Source organism: Charadrius vociferus, unplaced genomic scaffold (genome assembly GCF_000708025.1).
Source record: "Charadrius vociferus isolate BGI_N301 unplaced genomic scaffold, ASM70802v2 scaffold29, whole genome shotgun sequence".
Taxonomy (NCBI): Eukaryota; Metazoa; Chordata; class Aves; order Charadriiformes; family Charadriidae; genus Charadrius; species Charadrius vociferus.
Genome location: NW_009650180.1, coordinates 33,594 through 54,449, shown reverse-complemented (window position 1 = coordinate 54,449; position 20,856 = coordinate 33,594). Strand labels below are relative to the sequence as shown.

The 20,856-nt window shown below is 40.3% G+C and overlaps 1 protein-coding gene across 1 annotated transcript in view; it reads left to right on the top strand.

The window, feature by feature from the left end:
- LOC104293277 (ubiquilin-1-like) overlaps positions 1–20,492 on the top strand; it is a 46,527-nt gene extending 26,035 nt beyond the window's left edge. The window contains exons 2-11 of the mRNA XM_009892766.1: positions 4,241–4,392; positions 8,948–9,063; positions 10,192–10,454; positions 11,241–11,399; positions 12,074–12,314; positions 12,874–13,016; positions 14,068–14,151; positions 17,841–17,956; positions 18,291–18,459; positions 20,255–20,492. Coding sequence (XP_009891068.1) covers positions 4,241–4,392; positions 8,948–9,063; positions 10,192–10,454; positions 11,241–11,399; positions 12,074–12,314; positions 12,874–13,016; positions 14,068–14,151; positions 17,841–17,956; positions 18,291–18,459; positions 20,255–20,407 — 1,596 coding nt within the window. The 3' untranslated portion in view covers positions 20,408–20,492. The remainder of the gene's footprint in view (positions 1–4,240; positions 4,393–8,947; positions 9,064–10,191; positions 10,455–11,240; positions 11,400–12,073; positions 12,315–12,873; positions 13,017–14,067; positions 14,152–17,840; positions 17,957–18,290; positions 18,460–20,254) is intronic.
- Positions 20,493–20,856: the final 364 nt, after the last annotated feature.

Sequence of the window (20,856 nt, the reverse complement as noted above, 5' to 3'; positions counted from 1 at the left end):
GCTGCTGGTTGGGGTTAAACCATGACAGTATTTTTAAGAATAATTAACCAGAAAAATGCAGAGCGGGAAGCAACTGCCGATATAATTCCTCTGCAGAAAAGGGTCTAGAGGATATAGCTGTTAAATGAGTCAACACTCTTAAACTGATATTTTCCCATATAGATTTTCTAACTTATAAATGGGGCTATAGCTTGCAAGATGTGGAATTTATCCTCGTTCTAAGTGTGGGTAAGAATTCTGTCCTCGTTTGAGGTAAACCAGAACCAATTTTCTGTTCAGTAATTTTATTTTGCAGCTAAGCCTCTTCTAACCAACTGAACTCTGAAATTAACAGCATATTTTTTTCAGACACTCTCTGCTCCCAGAGTGATAAGACCTGATTGTTTATAGTTTATGCCAGGGAATGGTATGCAGAGAGGCTCTTGCTTATACTTATTGCTATAACAGCCAAGGTCAGATAACTTTGTTATTTGCCCTGTTGGAGGGTCAGAAGTGGAAAAGTGTAGAGGGGTTGCACCTGCAGGGAGGAGCGGACAGGACAGGTGACCCAAAACTTACCAACAGGGTATTTCATCCCATCTGCCTCATGCTCAGTATAAAAGCTGAAGGATCAAAGGGTCAGCTCTCTCCTTCAGTGGCTGGCATCCAAGGAGGACTCTGTCTGTTCGTCTGCCTTTGGTCCAGATCTGTGCATTCCTGAATCCAGATCTGGAATCCAGGTCTCGTCCATTACTGAGTCCAGTCTGGGACTTTCCCAGTGCCTGCTGGTGACATGATCATCATCCTGGGAGCTCAATATGGTTTTGTATATGTTGTATGTATTTCATTATTTTATTTTTATTATTTTATTAATACTTTCATTAAAGTAGTTTAGTTATTTTTCAACTCATAAGTCTCTTTTCTCTCTCATCCTTCTCTCCCTGAAGGGAGATGCGCTCCCTTCTCTGAAGGGGGGACAATTAAGAGAGAGCATTTGTTATTTGTGTCAGTGGCCAGTCTGGCCCAAACCACGAAAAATTCATATGGAATATTGTGGCCAATTTTGAGCCCTACAATTCCAGAAAGATATGGTTGGATTTGAAAAATCCAGAGAGTGGTCGGAATGATTAGATAAGAAAACACAACCCTCAAGGAAAGATTAGCTGTACTGCAACCCTTTATTCTGAGGAGAACAACAATCTGTTTGCCATGTCCATGGTGGACAGGACAATGAAAAATAGGGTAGCGAAGCACTGAAATAGATTTCTTCAAAGAAATCTCTATCACTGAGGACCTCTGAGAACAGGATGAATAAACATGTCTGTATTGGGTTTGCGTGGCAAGGTGTTTAGTGGTAACGCCTCTATGATAACATATTTAAGAAGGGGGAAAAAATGCTGCACAACAGCAGCTGGAAGAGAAAGAAATAAGAATACGTGAGAGACAACTTTGCAGGCACCAAGGTCAGTGAAGAGGGAGGAGGAAGAGGTGTTCCGGGTGCCAGAGCAGAGATTCCCCTGCAGCCTGTTGAGAAGACTGTTGTGAGGCAGATTGTCTCCCAGCAACTTGTGGAGGTTAAGGGTGGAGCAGATATCCACCTGTGGAGGACCCCACACCCGAGCAGGTGGATGCGCCCTGAAGGAAGCTGTGACTCCATGGAGAGTTCCTGCTGGAGCAAGTTTTCTGGCAGGACCTGTGGCCCTGCAGGGGACCCACACTGGAGCAGTCTGTTCCTGAAGGACTGTGCCCCCTGGAAAGGACTCATGCTGGAGCAGTTTGTGAAGAACTGCAGCCCGTGGGAAGGACTCAATTTGGAGAAGTTTGTGAAGGACTGTCTCCCATGGGTGGGACCCTATGCTGGAGCAGGGGAAGACTGTGAGGAAGAAGGAGCGGCAGAGATGTGTGATGAACTGACCGCAACCCCCATTCCCTGTCCCCCTGTGCCTCTTGGGAGGGAGGAGTTAAAAAAAATTCAGAGTGAAGTTGAGCCCGGGAAGAAGGGAGGGGTGGGGGGAAGGGGTTTTTTAGATTTGTTCTTATTTCTCATTATCCTACTCTGACTTCTAATTGGCAATAAATGAAATTAATTAGCCCAAGTCAAGTCTTTTTTGCCTGTGGTGGTAATTGATGAGTGACCTCCCTGTCCTTATCTTGACCAATGAGCCTTTCATCATATTTTCTCTCTTCCCCTGTCCAGTTGGGGAAGGGGAGTGATAAAAGTGGCTTGGTGGGTACCTGGTGGCTAGCCAAGGTCAACCCACTACAATGTCTGAATAATTTAGGTAAGTAATCCACTTCAGGCAGGAATGGATTAAACAGCTTCCTAGAATGCTTTCAAGTCTAAATATTAGCAGTATAAAGGTTGACTTAAAAAATGTTTCTCTAAGAACTGGGATCGGTTCTGTGTGAGCAGACTCCTAACTTACCAAATGCTACCTGCTACCCAGGCATAGAGATTTTCCTCTGTTGTGTCTCAGGCTCATGTTTTAGGGATCTGTTTTATATCTTCCTGTACTATAAACCTTTTCAATTAGGGACTCGCCTTCAGAGAACAATACAGTGGGGTTTTCCTTTTTTTAGCGTTGCCTCTAATAAAACGTATTTATTTAATAATAAGTCATTGCAAGATTAATATTTGGGGTTTCTTGTATGAGAGTTCACCAAGATGATTGGAATAGGAGTCTTTTAGACATCAAGTTGACCATACTACTTGAAAAATGTTAAATATTGTGAATTTCTGGAGGGCTTCTTAACTGCCTAAGATCCTTTCAGAAACATTTAGTCTACTGACTAGTCATGTTGAATAAATTGATTTCCGTGTTCTTATATTTATCTTTTTACGTTTTGGGAATGAATTGCTTTTTCTGCGAGAATATTTTTCTACAGAATAATAAATCTCAGAAGTCAGTCAAAGCATAACATGGTTGTTATTGGTTAAGAAGGCAGGAAGAAATACAATTGCTTTTCCAGGTTCAGTTGTTTTAATGAAGGTATGATTTCACAGTCATGTTCTTATGAGTTTAGAAGGAACTAAACTGCTTTAATGAAATATTAATAATAAATTAAAAAAGAAATAATGCAATACATACAAAACCGTATCAAGCTCCCAGGATTACAATCTCGACACTGGCTGGCACTGGGGCAGGCCCAGGCTGGACTCAGTGACGGATGGGAACTAGACTCTGGATCGGGATCAAAGGCAGACAAACAGACAGAGTCCTTCTTGGATGCCGGCCATTGAAGAAAGAGGGCTGACCCTTTGATCCCTCAGCTTTTATACTGAGCATGAGGCAGATGGGATGGAATACCCTGTTGGTCAGGTTTGGGTCACCTGTCCTGTCCGCTCCTCCTTGCAGGTGGGACCCCTCTATGCTTTTCCGCTTCTGACCCTCCAACGGGGCAAGTAACAAAGTTATCTGACCTTGGTTGTTGTAGCAATAAGTGTAAGCAAGGTCCTCTCTGCATACTATTCCTTGGTATCAACTATAAACATAGGTCTTATCACTCTGAGAGAGTAAACAGTTTCTGCACAATATGCTGTTAATTTCAGTAGTTAGAAGAGGCCTAGCTAAGAAGTAAAGTTACTGAACAAAATTGGTCCTGTTTTACCTCAAACCAGGGCAAGTCAGCTGAAATATGTGGTTATTTACCATGCTCTGGGCTGGAAGCACATTTCGTGTAGCTGTCATGAGTTGAATTAGAGAGCAGTGCCACCTAAGAAATAATTTTTGACTGTATGGAAAGGATTTCTAGTTTTGACACTTGAAAGGTAGCAGTACTATGTCTGTGAAGAAAGGATACTGCTCCTTTCAGTGCCTGCACAAATGTGAACTGAATTAACATAATGTGTTCTTGCATCTTCAGCATGTCAACAACGGATGATTTCAATGGCATGCATACTACTATATATTTATTGTGTCATGGGTACATGCCTGACTGAAATGACAATATAGTCTTTAAGTGGAAGCCAATTTTTGTTATTGCCAACTATATACTTAGTGATCTAGATATGAAACACGACTTCAATTGTATGGAAAAAAAATGACTTGATTTCCCATCTTCCTTTGGATAAAAAGAAAGTTGAGATAACTTAGTGAAGTATTTCTAGGTTGTATAAAGCAAAACATATCATTCAAGTGGATTAATATAATAAATATGAGCAAAATAGTTCTTCCTTAAATTATTAAAAAATTAATAGTTCAGTATTCAATTGCATGACTATATAGTTAACTTCTTAATTATATAATTAACTTCTGTTTAGTTCAAGGAAGAAATCTCTAAGCATTTCAAGTCCCACACTGATCAGCTTGTTTTGATATTTGCTGGAAAAATTTTAAAAGATCAAGATACTTTGATTCAGCATGGGATTCACGATGGACTCACTGTTCACCTGGTCATCAAAACGCAAAACAGGTAAACTGACTGATGAGCAATCTTCTTTTAACCTCTAAGTAGTAAAAACATTCTTAATTCCTAGTGTGGTAGCTTTCTGTTGGGCAAACCTAGACTTGACTAAATTGCATTCAAAAGCAGTACAAATACTCCTGCTATTGAACAAGAGAAGCAACCCAAATTCTGTAAAGGTGTGTCCCTAGATATCATACATACACCTTCTGAAAGTTAATGTTATCTTCTTAACTGAGCCATTACTATTAAATCACTTGAATCAGCCGCTTTGTCTTCAGACTGTTGTTCTGTACCAACTATAACAATCTGAACAGTCCTTGATCTGTTTCACTGCATGGTAGCATCCGTGCTTGTGCCTGGGTAGACAGGTGTGGTAAGCATACGAATTGGGCAAGCAGCCTTTAGTGCTCGTGCTAGTTTATGATGGCATTAACTTTGTGTAACTACATTGTTACTATGCTCTTGCAGTCTTAAAGAATATTGAAATTCTGATATTAGTCTTATGATGAAATAAGACTTTAACTTAATTAGACGTTCAGTGGGGTGTCCTACTAAAGGTGTGGTATGGAATAAATCCCGTATTATAGATCTTGCTAGCCTTCTCTTCTTTAAGCCCCAGACATGGAATTAGTACTATTTTTGAGGGGGTAGGAGTACATCCGGATCCCTAAAGCAAGGTAAGGACTCGGGAAGCAATTAATTGACAGGCATCCCAGGGATAGGATGAAAAGGTGGTAATGGTTGCAGTAATGCCCATCCATTTTCTTAATGTTAGAAACTACTGTTCTGAAGAAGTGATGAGATTATAGATGTCTGAGAATCACGGTATGATTGAGGTTGGAAGGGACCTCTGGAGGTCATCTGGTCCAACAACCCTGCTCAAGCAGGGCCACCTAGAGCCAGTTGCCCGGGACCATGTCCAGACAGCTTTTGAACATCTCCAAGGAGAGAGACTCCACAAGCTCCCTGGGCAACCTGTTCCAGTGCTCAGTCACCCTCACAGAAAAAAAAAAAAAGGTCTTTCCTTATGATCAGACAAGAACCTCCTGCGTTTGTGCCAGTTGCCTCTGGTCCTGTCACTGGGCACCACTGACAAGAGCCTGGCTCCATCTTCCTTGCACCTTCCCTTAAGGTATTTATATACATTGATGAGATCTCCCCCGACCCTTCTCTTCTCCAGGTTAAACAGTCCCAGCTCTCTTAGCCTTTCCTTATATGAGAGATGTTCCAGTCCTTTCATCATCTTTGTGGCCTTTTGTTGGACTTTCTCCATTATGTCCATGTCTTGCTTGTACTGGGGAGCCCAGAACTGGACATAGGACTCCAGGTGTGGCCTCACCAGTGCTGAGTAGAGGGGAAGGATAACCTCCCTTGACCTGCTGGCAACATTCCTCCTAATGCAGCCCAGGATGCCATTAGCCTTCTTTTGCTGCAAGGGCACATTGCTGACTCATGTTCAACCTGGTGTCCACCAGGACCCCCAGGGCCTTTTCTGCCAAGCTGCTTTCCAGTTGTGTGGCCCCCAACATATATTGGTGCCTGGGTTTGTTCCTTTTGCAGGACTTTGCACCACTTCCCCTTGTTGAAATGCATGAGGTTCCTGTCAAGCCCATTTCTGCAGCCTGTCAAGTTCCCTCTGGATGCAGCACAGCTCTCTGGCATATCAGCTATGCCTCCCAGTTCTTTAGTCATCATCAAGCTTGCTGAGGGTACACTCTGCCCCATCATCCAGATCATTATTGAAGATGTTAAACAGGATTGGACCCAGTATTGATGCCTGGGGGACACTGCTAGTTCCTGGCCTCCAACCCGACTTTGTTCCACTGATCACCACCCTCTGGAATTTGCGACTTAGCCAGTTTTCCATTCCCCTCATCCAGCCCCTACTTCATCAGCTTCTCTATGAGGATGCTATGGGAGACAATGAAGCCCAGGTAGACAATATCCACACCTCTCCCCTGATCTACTACAGGGCCAGTTATCAGGTTGGTCAAGCACGACTTCCCCTTGGTGAATCATGCTGACTGCTCCTGATGGCTTTCTTGTCCTTCCTGTGCCTGGAAATGGTTTCCAGCATTAGCTGCTCTATCACTTTCCAAGGGATCGAAGTGAGGCTGGCTGGCCTGTAGTTCCCCAGGTCCACCTTCTTGCCCTTCTTGAAGATAGGAGTGACATTTGCTTTCCTCCAGTCTTCAGACTCTTCTCTCAGTCACCATGATGGATCAAAGATTATCAAGAGCGGCCTTGCAATGACATCAGCCAGCTCCTTCAGCAGTCATGGGTGCATCCCATCAGCGACTACGGATTTATGTATGTCCAGTTTGCTTTAAGTATTCCCTGACCTGATCCTCTTCCACAAAGGGTGCATCTTCCTTGCTCCAGCCTTTTTCCCTAGTCTCAGGTCCCTTGTATTCCTGAAAGCCAGTCTTGATATTAAAGACTGAGGCAAAGGCGGCATTCAGTACCTAAGCATTTTCCGTGTCCTGTGTAACCAGGTCCCCTGTCTCATTAAGCATCAGTCCCACATTTTCCCTAGTCTTCTTTTTGTCACCTATGTACTTATAGAAGCCCTTCTTGTTGTCTTTGACATCCCTTGCTAAATTCAATTCCGTTTGGGCTTTGTCTTTTCTAACACTGTATAAGAAAGAGAGACTCGGACAATCACAGAATGGTTTATGTTGGAAGGGACCTTGAAGATCATCTAGTTCCAACCCCCCTGCCATAGGCAGGGACACCTCCCACCAGACCAGGTTGCTCAAACTCCCGTCCAGCCTGTTGTTAAACACCTCCAAGGATGAAGCTTCCACAACCTCTCTGGGCAACCCATTCCAGTGCCTTACCACTCTCAAAGTGAAAAATTTCTTCCTAATATCTAATCTAAATCTACCCTCTTCCAGTTTGAAGCCATTCCCCCTCATCCTATCACTACATGCCCTTGCAAAAAGTCCCTCTCCAGCTTTCCTGTAGGCCCCCTTTAGGTACTGGAAGGCCACAATAAGATCTCCCCGGAGCCTTCTCTTCTCCAGGCTGAACAACCCCAACTCTCTCAGCTTGTCCTCATAGGAGAGGTGCTTCAGCTCTCTGATCATCTTTGTGGCCCTCCTCTGGACCCACTCCAACGGGTCCATGTCTTTCCTATGTTGGGGGCCCCAGAGCTGGATGCAGTATTCCAGGTAGGGTCTCACCAGAGTAGAGGGGCAGAATCGCCTCCCTTGACCTGCTGGCCACACTTCTTTTGATGCAGACCAGGATGCAGTTGGCTTTCTGGGCTGCGATCACACATTGCCGGCTCATGTTGAGCTTTTCATCAATCAGCATCTCCAGGTCCTTCTCCTCAGGGCTGCTCTCAATCCATTCTCCGCCCAGCCTGTATTTGTGCATGGGATTGCCCCAACCCACGTGCAGAACCTTGCACTTGGTCTTGTTGAACTTCATGAGATTTGCCTGGGCCCACCTCTCAAGCCTGTCCAGATCCCTCTGGATGGCATCCCTCCCCTCTAGCATGTCGACCACTCCACACAGCTTGGTGTCGTTAGCAAACTTGCTGAGGGTGCACTCAATACCACCGTCCATGTCACCAACAAAGATGTAAAATAGTACTGGTCCCAGTACCGACCCCTGAGGAACACCACTCATTACTGGTCTCCATTTGGACATCGAGCCACTGACCACAACTCTTTGAGTGCAACCATCCAGCCAATTCCTTATCCACCGAGTGGTCCATCTTTCGAATCCATGTCTCTCCAATTTAGAGACCAGGATATTGTGCGGGACAATGTCTTTGTATTCCTTCCAGGTTACCCATCTTTTCTTCCACCTTCTGTATACTTCCTGTTTGAGTTTGCCCAGGAAGACATCTAGAGATAATAGTTTATTTATTTTAGAGTCAATAAAAATATAAATAAAGATTCTCAAGTATGATACTGTTCCTGCTTTAAATGTCATTATTACATTATAGTAAATGCCAGACCTTGTGTACTGGGTCTGGCTTGGATGGACTTCTACTTTCTTCATAGCAGCCTGTATGGTGCGGTATTTTGTATTTTTGACCGAACAGTGGTGATAACACACTGATGGTTTAACTATTGCTGAACAGTGCTCACACAGCATCAAGGCCTTCCTTCTCTCTTTCTCACTCTGTGCCTTCTCCTCCACCTCAGTGAGTAGGCTAGGGTTGAGATGGGGACATAGCTGGGACAGTTGAACCAAGCTGACCAAAGATATTGCATACCATATAATGTCATGCTAAGCAATAAAACTGGGGGGGGGAACTTTTCCAAAGTAGCTGTTGCTCAGGGACTGGCTGGACATTGGTCTGCTGGTGGGAGGTAGTGAGCGATTGCCTTCACATCACTCTTCTGTTGTTTGGTTTTTTTTCTTCTCTTATTAAACTCTTTTTCTCAACACACAAGTTTTTTTCACTTTTGCCCTTCCGATTCTCTCCCATCCTGTCCTGGGTGGGGGAAAAAAATGATGTTGTAACTGGGTGGGGGTTTAATTGGCTCAGGTCAACCTACCACACCTTGTCCAACTTGTAATTTTTTTAACTTGCTTTTTATAGATCACAAGACCATCCAGGTCAACAAACACACACCACTGGTGGTATTGCTACCACATCAATATCAAGCAGTAATACCTCAACACCAACTTCAACAAATAGCAACTCTTTTGGCTTGGGTAAGAATATTTGTTTGGTAACATGGTGGGTATTTTGGTTTCAGGTAAGTATTCCTGGAGATTTATTCTAATGTAAATGGGATTTAAAACAAAAATTATAAAATTACTGATTACGAAAATCTGTGATATTGGTTGTAATAAGTTTCTGATCACTAAGTTATCAGAGGTAAGTTGTTGCCTTAATTTTTATGTACAGAACTTCAGAAATGTGCTGTTTCATCTTCAGTAGTAAGGTGCCACTGATCTCGTATTCTGGCACTATAGGTAATTAAACTGCTTCCAGTCTCTTCCTCTTCCTTAACAGTACATTTGAATTGACCTAAAGAGAGTATTGAAGTTGGATCCATATAACATCATGACTTGGAACAGAAGTAACAAAGTTACTCCTATCCTACAAACCAGTATTTCTTAGGTTCTGAGTCTGATTTGCATTATCAATCTTCTCTTTCAGGAATAGAGACAGAAGTCTAATGATTTAAAAATATTATCTCTTTCCATAGTTTCTAGGTTTTGTTATTCATGCTCTTTCATTGTTTGCTTTCTTTTTAAAAAAACAAAACAACCCCCCCCCGAAAAACTATGTTAAGCAATTGCTTTTTTAAGTTCTAAACAGTTTTCGAGACTGACTAATACCTTCTAAAAATGTGAAACTTGTTTGCTGAACTCTGCAAAGGAGGAGAATTTAAAGTGTTATTAGTTCTTGTTGTATCAGCAAAAAGAAGAGCTCTACCTTTTGTTTAGAATAGGGAGTATGCATTGTATTAAGAGATTCCTCATAGCGGTGGTCTGTCTATAAATGATTATTACAAATGTATTGGAAAGTGTTGGGAATTAACCTGAGGCCCCAAAACTCAAACATCCCTTGTACCTCAGCTATAGTAAAGTAGAAGAAAAACCGTTAGAGTTGTAACAAGTTATATTTCAGGCGTGGTTTGGATTTCTGTCTTGTTATGTAAAAACTCCTAGTGGATGACTCCTTAACAGCCTTGCAAAGATAGAATTTCCTTTGTGTTTCATTATTTTGAAGTGTGGGTTATGTTTATGTATTTTGTACTTAGAAAGAACCTGGATGTGTTTAGAAATATACTAGAAGCTGAAAGCTTAATTTTTTTTTCTTTCCTCTTAAAGGTGGCCTTGGAGGTTTGGCAGGCCTGAGTAGCCTGGGCTTAAATGCATCAAACTTTTCAGAGTTACAAAGTCAGATGCAACGACAACTTATGTCCAACCCAGAAATGATGGTTCAGATAATGGAAAATCCATTTGTTCAGAGCATGCTTTCAAATCCTGACCTGATGAGGCAGTTAATTATGGCTAACCCTCAAATGCAGCAGCTGATACAGAGAAATCCAGAAATCAGTCACATGCTGAATAATCCAGATATAATGAGACAGGTATGTAGAGAGATCTCTTAAGTTCATTACCTTTGATTATACTGTAACTGTGAACAAAAGAGCAAGAATTGGTCATGCTTAGATGAGTGCTGAAATATTGTTGGGAATTTAGGCTTATTAGACAATCTGTAAAAGGTCACTATAGGAAACTGATGTTTATTTCTAGCTGCTGGTGTCTGAAATAAGCTGATAATTTAAAAAAAATGCTGCATAGTTTTGAAAGATGCTGAAGACTGTATAATCATATCTTCTGAGTTTAGAGTTGGATGCTGCTTGAAATCTTCTGTTGTCTAGTGAACAGTGAGTTTACTATAGAGTAATAATTCTCCAAAATACTGCTAATTTCCAGTTTTTGTAACTGTGGGTACTTCTGATTGCTTCTAAAGTTATGTGTTATGTAAGGTATGCCTTATGTGGCAGAAGGCATCAAGAAACAAATGGAGGCTTTGGAAAATTGAGATATTTATTTTTCAAATTGATGTTATAAGCTGCATGCTGTACTGACGTTAGAAATGGTAGAAATATATTGTGTTGCGAAGAGACAAGAAAGAACAAGATGGTACACTCAAGGATTTTTTTCTTCTGTTTAGTCAATGCTTTCTGTCTTAGCCAGTATACTGACAGTTGTGGCAGAATGTTGGCTAAATATCAAATTCTATTGATTTGGCTTTAATCCTAATTTCAAATGGAGTTAGACATTAGTAACTGAGATGCTGTTAAATGCTGATGTTTTCACTTTAGAATGGATTGTTTTATTAATACAAATTAAATGTTTTACTTCATTAGACACTAGAACTTGCTAGAAACCCTTCAATGATGCAGGAAATGATGCGAAACCAAGACCGAGCCTTGAGCAACCTTGAAAGTATACCAGGTGGATACAATGCATTGCGACGTATGTACACAGATATTCAGGAGCCAATGTTGAATGCAGCACAGGAACAGGTGAGAAATGATTGTAGGGGCCACTGAAAGTAATTTTTTTTTTGTAGGTTGTTTTTTTTTCTTTCAAAAATGAAAGAAGATAAATGTAAATTTTCAAATGTGTACTTGACAAAACTTAATTTCTTGAAGCTTGAAGTCAATGTGTGGCTTGTTCCTATGCTCTTTTAAACTTGAAGGAATAAAGATTGTTTTGTGAGTTTGATAAGCTATTTTAATGTTAATAATTTTTTCTTATATATATATTCCAAATTTATTTATTTTTAATTCTTGGACTTATAAAATTTCTGAGGTCCAGGAAAAATTAAGAGTGTGTTTACTAACTTGGAACATAAGGTGGGAAGAAAAAAGGCTTTGAAATTTTTCTAAGTTGGAAACCACTATGCAAGATATAATCTTACTGTGATCAAAGTACTAGTGCAGTAGCAAACGCTGTGTTTAAAATGAGGTGTGATTAACTTATCATTTTTGTTGTTGTTGGAGATAATATCTCTTTCAACATTGGTATCTTTTTCAGAATATTTACAATGTCTTATTTTAGGGTGGTGATTATAATTGATTAAGAGCCATTCAGATATTTATCTTCATGTGTAATTTTGGAAAGGTAACTTGCCATTTCTAGCAGACTTAAAAATAGTCGACTAATAGATGATATGTGTTTGTTTCTCCTTTTGTAGTTTGGAGGTAACCCTTTTGCTTCCTTAGTAAGCAATGCATCATCAGGAGGGGACAGTCATCCATCTCGTACAGAAAATAGAGATCCTTTACCAAATCCCTGGGCTCCTCAGTCCAGCTCTCAGAGTTCCACAAGTATCAGCACCAGTGGTGAGAACAGTGGCAGGAGTAATGTCGGAAATAGCATCTCTGCTAGTACGGGACGGAACTCAACTATACCAAATTTGGGACCTGGAATAGGAGGTGTGTCTGTTATTGCAATTGTATATATTTGCAAATATTCAGGAGTTTGCTGAAATGATTCTGTTATTAGAAAGATATGTTTTGATTCAAAGTTTGTATTGCTGTTTATTTCTGTAGAACATTTGACTAGTATCAAAGTCCTCTGTAGAAAAACAACCGTGAAAAGTAAACCATGAGTACTAACAATACTTGTGTACTGCCTTAAAATAAAAAAGTAGGGAATCTGTAGATGAATGATAATATTTGTTTTCTGTTTGGAGACAAACAGCTAATAAAGTAGATACTTAGCAGGATCGCTTGTTGGATATGACCTCTGGCTTAACTTGTTTCTAGGGTAGATGCATCTGTGTAAGCAGAACCATGTTGAGATGTATTTAAGGGGCTAAACCTCCTTTAAAAAAAACCCCAAAAACCACAAAAACCAAAACAAACCAAAAAACCCCACAAAAAACAAAAACCAAACCCAACACAGTTGTATCCCAGTTCTAGGCAGTCTAATTAATTTGATTATAGTCAAGATTTTTACTAAATCTACCTTTTACTTTTTTTTTTTTTAAAGTTGGTATGTTCAACACGCCAGGAATGCAGAGCTTGTTACAGCAGATAACAGAAAATCCACAACTTATGCAAAATATGTTGTCTGCACCCTATATGAGAAGCATGATGCAGTCATTGAGCCAGAATCCTGATCTTGCAGTGCAGGTATATGCTTTTGGTGTAGCAATGTGTTGTGTGCACTGAAGTGAAAAAAGGAGTTGAATTTATGATACAGTTACATTTTCAGTACAGAATGATTGTGCCAACTTCTCAACAATAACTTGTCTGTTGTCAATGGTCCAGTTTTTAAAGTATATTAATGTCTGATTCATTGAAATCATTACCTAGTTACTTTTAGCAATCTGTTGCAGTGAGTTTCTTCAATTTGTAGTTGGGCATCATGTCAGGCATTCTCTTGTAACAGCTTTTAAGTTTGTGTATGTTTCATACAGCCCTATAATTTTGTGGCCTAGCAAAAGAACCAGTTAAACAAAACAAATGCTTTGATTATAAATTAAGGTAGGTCTGCTAGTAAAACCCTAGCTTGGGAGGACAGAAGTGGAGGGGAAGGAGTTGGTGCCATATCTAGCTGTAATTCTGGTTTTTATTTCTCATCTGTGATCCTTGCTCCCAATAAAAGTGCTGTTACTGCTGTTTTATGAATGGTATTGTAGAAGTCCTTTCCAATTTTACTTACAGCAATAATATCCAAAGTCAAATCTTGAACTGAGATAATATTATCTTTTACATATTAAACACTTAATTGGAAAATATCCCAGGCTTTTTGCAGACAATGTTTTACAGGGAAACCATCGCATCTGTAGTGGAAGCTGACCAGAAAAGGCTTTTCTTGTTACATAAATGAGGTTGCTTTGGTGAGGATCTGTCAAGAATTCACTACAAAAGTTTAACACCCCCCCCCCCCAAAAAAAAAATCCCCCAACCACAAAACCAAAAACATACCCAAAAATACCAAATAAAACCCCAACTCCACACCACCAATGATTTCAGTCAATTCTCAGGCTGGTTGGTTCATTGTTTCAGAACAAGTTTTGGCCAAAGGAGAAGTGGGAGATAATTACTCTGAGGTTATCATTAAAAACTATTATCTTGTTATCTGATTCATATCTGGTAAATAGTTGTCTTAAAATCCACTCTAGTATTTACTTTTTGATCTACTGCTTGATCTATGATGTTAAATATTTTTGTCCCATAGATGATGTTGAATAATCCTTTATTTGCTGGAAATCCTCAACTTCAGGAGCAAATGAGACAACAGCTTCCTACTTTCCTTCAGCAGGTAAGATGAGATACTAAGTGTTATTAATAAATGTCTGAAATTCAATGAGCAAGTTTTGCAATAAACTGGTGCCTTTCCTTGATTTTACTTAAAGCTAGATTCTGTTACGTGTATTCTCATTCAGCGTGACCTGGACAGGCTGGAGAATTGGGCAGAGAGAAACCTTATGAAATTCAACAAAGGCAAGTGTAGGGTACTGCATCTGGGGAGGAATAACCCCATGCATCAGTACAGGTTGGGGGCTGACCTCCTGGAGAGCAGCTCTGTGGAAATGGCCCTGGGAGTCCTGGTGGACAACAGGATGACCATGAGCCAGCAATGTGCCCTGGTGGCCAAGAAGGCCAATGGCATCCTGGGGTGCATGAAGAAGAGTGTGGCCAGCAGGTCGAGGGAGGTCATCCTCCAGTTCAAGAAAGACAGGGGCCTGCTGGAGAGGGTCCAGCAAAGGGCTACGAAGATGATATGGGGACTGGAGCATCTCTCATATGAGGAAAGGCTGAGGGACTTGGGTCTTTTTAGTCTGGAGAAGAGAAGACAGGGGGGATCTTATCAATGCTTATAACTACTTAAAGGGAGGGTGCCAGGAGGATGGAACCAGTCTTTTTTTAGTGGTGCCCAGTGATAGGACAAGAGGTAATGGGCACAAACTTGAACGTAGGAAGTTCATGAGGAGGAACTGCTTTACTTTAAGGGTGGCAGAGCCCTGGAACAGGCTGCCCACAGAGGTGGTGGAGTCTCCGACTCTGGAGATGTTCAAAACCTGCCTGGACGCTGTCCTGTGCAACCTGCTCTAGGTGACCCTGCTCTGTCAGGGGGATTGGACGAGATGATCTCCAGAGGTCCCTTCCAACCCTGACCATTCTGTGATTCTGTCTGTAGTTTCTTGGGTCTCCCTCATGACTGCCTTGTAAATTGGAGTAATGTTGATTAGCTTCCAGTCAGCAGGGACCTCCCCAGACTCCCAAGACCTTTGGTAGATGATCGAGAGGGGTCCCGTTGTAACATCCGCTAGCTCCTTCAGTACTGTGGGATGAATCCCACCAGGCCCCATGGGGTTGTGAATGTTCAGCTGGTCCCTTGCAATTTCAGTGTCTACAAATGGAAAGTCACTGTTCCTACACTTGTGGTCCTCCAACTTAGAGGACCGGGTAGCACAAGATCTATCAGTGTTATTAAAGAATGAGGCAAAAAAAGCATAGAATGCCTCTGCTTTTTCTTCATCCCTATTTGTCAGGTGACCATCTTCAACAAGTATCAGTCTAATGTTTTCTTCAGACCTTCTCTTGCTATTAACATACTAAAAAAGCCTTTCTTGTTTTCTGACACAACACTGGCCAGTTTCAATTCTAGTTGAGCTTTGGCCTTTCGTGTCTTCTCCCTGCATATACAAACCATGTGTCTCTAATTTTCCTGCAAAGCCTGACCTCGCTTCAAGAGATCGTACAATTTCTTTTTCCTCTTGAGCTCAAAGAGGAGTTTCCTGTTCAGCGAAGCTGGTCTTCTGCCCTGCTTGCTTGACTTATGACACAATAGGATTGCCTGTGCCTGTGCTTTTAAAAGGTTGCTCTTAAAATCTGACCAGCACTTGTGCACTCTTAAGCCCCCAAAAGCAGCTATTCCCTGTGTACTCTGCTAAGTAGCTCCCTGAGTAGCTTAAAGTTTGCTCTCTTAAAATCCAGGGTAGCAACTCTGTTGTCCGTTTTGCTCATTACACTGAAAATTTTAATCACGTGATCACTGTGGCCAAGACAGCCACCTACCGTCACATCTCACACGAGCCCTTCTCTATTTACAAACAAGTCTAGGAGGGTGTCTTTCCTCGTTTGCTCACTGTGTACTTGTGTCAAGAAATTATCATCTTCCACAAACTTAAGGAATTTCCCAGACTTGCTGATCATAGCAGTATGATATTCCCAGCTGATGTCTGGGAAGTTGAAATCTCCCATAGGTCAAAGGCTACTGATCCAGAGATTTCTCCTATTTGCCTATAGAATAACTCATCAATGCTATCATCCTGGCTGGGCGATCAGTAGTAGACACCCATTATGACATCTGCTTTGTTTTCCATCCCCCTAATCTTCACCCAGATGCTCTTAATGCTTTTGTATCTCTTTCTGTCAGTATCACCTTGGGGTTTATCTGCACAGCTAGTTTTCTGCTGTCTTCTCCATGTTAGGTCAGCGGATCAACAACATTAACAGATGACGTAAACTGGAGAAATACCTGGATGTTCTCAGAATGTTGACAGTATCACAGCCCATACTTCCTCAGCCATCTGTTGTCATTATATTATGGGACTGGGTGATGGAAACTATGAAATGTTCTTCTGTATAATAGAAAGCACTTGCAATAAATGGCCAGTTGCTCAGCACAACTAGGAAAACACATCTGTGAGCTACTCCTACTGCTTTTACATAAGTTTTACCCAGAATTGCTGCTACTATACAGCTGAAATTAAAAACTTTAATTGAGATCTAGGTCACTTAAGTGTTCAAAGGATCATTGGGTCAGTTTTCTGTAAAAACAACTCTAAATATCAGATAGTAAGTCATGGCTTAAAGGTTATTTTCTTAAAGTAATCACAGCAGCTTATTTCAATGAATCTAAAATGCTTTCCTCCTTTAAAGATTTGGATTAACTTCACCAGCTATACATTTAGTTATTCTCCTCTGACTTTTAGCTATCACAAAGATACAAATCCAAGAGACAATTGGAGAGTGTTTAAAAACTTGCTGTGCTCAAGTCTCATTACACACCCATATTTCAAGACAGAATCAACATTTGATCTTTGTGCCCTATTCTCCTCTTCTGTTTTGCACTGGAGGAAGCTTCACCTTAATTGGTGCAGTTCTTTGAATCAAAAAATGTTTTTGCAGTAGAAGGAATTTGGTCTAGTTACCAAGTGAAGGCTGCTGAGGTTAATCAGCCTGTCTGCTATTTGAAGTGGGTCTGGCTACCAAGACTTCTAACTGAAACAAATAACTTGTCACTTACATGTAGCATCTATAAGCAGAGGTGAGCGTAAGCTATTAGTTTTGGGTTTGTATCTAAAATAGTCCTGGTTTTAGACTTTAAATTTCAGAAATCAAAAGTATGTCTTTTATTTGTGGATCCAAAAGCCAGTTTTTAGTTGAATTTGCAGTAGAATGAGGGTCCTTGAATATTAGATGTCTGCTAGTATGTTTTGCAGAGTATTTGTATGTCTGTAGATGTTGATGGCACTACAGATATGAGCACATGCACAAATTATCACGATCGAATAGCAGTCTGAATTTAGCTAGAAAAAAATGGTTTATAACTTTCTATATTAGATACTTACTAGTCAGGTTTCACTGTATTTAGCCCTGTTGCTTACCAGTAGTATGATATAGGAGACTAATTTAGAATTATGTTGAACTAATACACTCCTATGGCTTTGGAAGATTATAAAGTCTACTAGAAGAAGTAATGAGAAATACTTTTCCTTATGTTCTCCTTATTTAAAAGGAGTCTAGAGAGCTTGTTGATCACCTCCTGTGAAAGTTTTCTCAAAAAAATATAATCTGAAGGATTTAATGTAAGCATACAAATACAAAGTTGAGAAACAGCAAGTTCTGAAAGGATATCAGATTCTATAAAACATCTAGTGATAAAGATCAACTTTGAATGTCTGTATATTATTCAATTATGAGTTTCTCTCCTGGTTTTAGATGCAGAATCCTGACACATTATCAGCTATGTCAAACCCTAGAGCAATGCAGGCTTTACTGCAGATTCAACAGGGCTTGCAGACACTAGCAACAGAAGCACCAGGACTTATACCGGGGTAAGAATTGGTCAAACAAGAACTTTCTCTTGTGTTTGGGTTTTTTTCAGCTTTGTGTCTTTCTTTTTAACATGTAGAGGTTTATCTAGTTTTTACAGACTGTTCCTCTTGCATTTTTTAGTTTCACTAAACCTGTTTTAGAATCTGTCACACTTCTGTCTGCATTGCGCTTTTAAGCAATGATGGCTATGGTCTTTATTTTGGTGCTTTATTTAAGTTGTCATCCATTTTTTATTTGACAGAATTTTTACTTAGTAATTACATATAATGCGAAGAGACGTTACAACTAAGCCATTTTCTATGTTAGTGTTGTATTTCTCTGTCATTTGTGCAGATTTAATCCTGGTTTAGGTGGATTGGGAAGCACTGGAGCTCCTACAGGGTCCACTGTACCTAGTTCTGTTCCCAGTGAAAATACAAGTCCAACATCAGGGGCTACTGAACCTGGTCACCAGCAGTTTGTCCAACAAATGTTGCAGGCACTTGCTGGTGCAAATGCTCAGGTAAAGTAGATCGCTGTATTCTAGTGGATGGGGTGGTGGTTGTTGGTTTTGGGTGGTTGGTGGTTTGTTTGTTTGTTTGTTTTAAATATCCAGGCACCCTTCCACCCAGTGTAAACCAACAGAATGCTTTTGATCAAAGAAGAGAAGATGAAGCTTAAAAGTGACGTTCTAGCTGTGCAAATAAATGCTGGAAAAAAAATCGCATTTTAGTAAAAGTGTCCTCTGAATGGTTGATTGTTGTACACCTATCTTCATACCCTTGAGTTTCTGAAATGCCTGGAAAGAAGCAGATTAAGGTGTTAAAGGGAAGACTGGTTCCCTGGCAAGTGAAATGTGGGCTCAGACAAGAAAAGAACTTAAGCGTACCAAACATCATTATCTGTACTTTGTATCTGTGTTGGTGGTTGTTACTCTGTAGCTGTGACAACCTCTGTTCCACACTTCACAATAGCCACGTTCAGGTTATTTGGGGCCTGAATTTGTAGCATGTTTCCTTGACATCCTGCAGATCCAGACTGCACAGTGTACATTGTGTTAACATACCAAGTGGGATTCAGGCTTTCTGGAGAGCTTCAGAAGTCAAGCAAAGGTGGCAGCTTTGCAGGTAAAAAGTAAGGTGGTGAGCAAGACTGTCTTTAAAGGGGGCACACCCATAACAGTGGAGAGGTATCTCAAAAGTGCTTTGTGAAACAGCACCATTACACTGTGGTACATATCCAGTGTAATGGCAGACTTCTGGTAAAAGGGACAGTCCTGCTCTTACCTCCTCTGTTGCCACAGAATAAGGTAGTTCAACTTGATGATCTGACAGAAAAAAATGTTATTTTATGTAATCATGAGAAAGTAGTGGTAGGCATAGCTATAGGAAACCATGTTCCCATATATATTTTTATCCTGCCAGATCTTACGCTACCAATTCAGTATTCTGTTTGGTTTTGCTTGGGGGGAGAGGAATGTTTAAATTTCAGCCAGCATGTTTGCATTTTATTGGTTTGGAAGTATATGTAGTTTTTAAATACTGGGAGGAATTTCTCAATGGATGAAACTTGAAATAGAACAAAAGGAAAATTAGCAGTAGCTGCAAAAATCTCGTGTTGATATGTAAACTGTCTCACTCAATTCAAAAAGTGGCTTCTCAGTATTACTCTGACCCTGTATACCTAAAGCATATTATTTTCATATAATTGTTCTGTTTCAAAAATGCCTCCGAGTTGAAGATCATACAACTGAAATTATTGATAATTTTGCCACTAGTTTATGAGCAGTTTATTTGAGCAAGATCAACTCAAAAAGCACATCTGTCACTTTGCCTTAGGCTGAAGTTTTTCTGACTAGAATTTTGGTAAATTTAGTCAACAACTACTTGGAGCATTAAAGAAGTGAAGTAACTTTTATGTAAAGGAAAAAAAAAGCCTACCACATTCACTGTTGCCAACAGTGACATTCTCAAAATCCTGCTGTCCCGCATTACTAGATTAGACTTTCATTAAAAAAAAGAAAGTCTGCAAGCACATCTTTAAGAAACTGTTCTTGGGACAAGAACAAACAAGCATCTGCTCTTGTAGTTCAAAAATGTCACATAAGTGAAGATACTCTTAAAATTTGAGACTAATTTGACTTGTTTGATCAATAATTCAATTGTGAATGAAATTTGTCATAGCCTAGTTTGGGGAACTTGAAGATGCATTCAGAAATGATTGAAGACAAGAAGTGGTTCAGAACCAAGTATGTTTAGATCCTGTACTTTGCCAAATGTGTATTATGCTTTTATAGCTTGAGATTTTTCTTTTTTCAGTTACAAAATCCAGAAGTTAGATTTCAGCAACAACTGGAGCAGCTGAGTGCAATGGGCTTTTTGAACCATGAAGCAAACTTACAAGCTCTAATAGCAACAGGAGGAGATATCAGTGCAGCTATTGAAAGGCTGCTTGGTGCTCAGCCTTCATAGCAGTGTTTCTTTAACTCGAAAAAATGTAATTTATTTTTGATAACAGCTCTTAAATCTTTAAAATAGTTTCTTTATTTCATTCTGACTCTTGGGATTGTCTTGTTATAACTAAAATCAGTTATTCATTTTAAGGTCCAGTGCAGTAGTTTTCTTCAAATGGGGAATTGATGCATTTTCACTCAGTTGTTGCATGCATCACTTTTGTTCTTCATTATTTCTTAATTTTTTTGAAACAATATCAGCTTTCACAGTTGGTTGAGCAGGCTTTGTCTGACTTACAGATTGTCTGTCCAATTTATTTACTACTAAACCATTAGCCTTCAGTAGTAATTTATGTAGGATACAAATTAAAAAGGAAACAATTGAAGGCTATAATTTGTGGGTACCAGTGCTGCTTATGGTGATTTCGGCATGTATTTTTTTGCTAGCAAAATGCTGTAAGATTTATA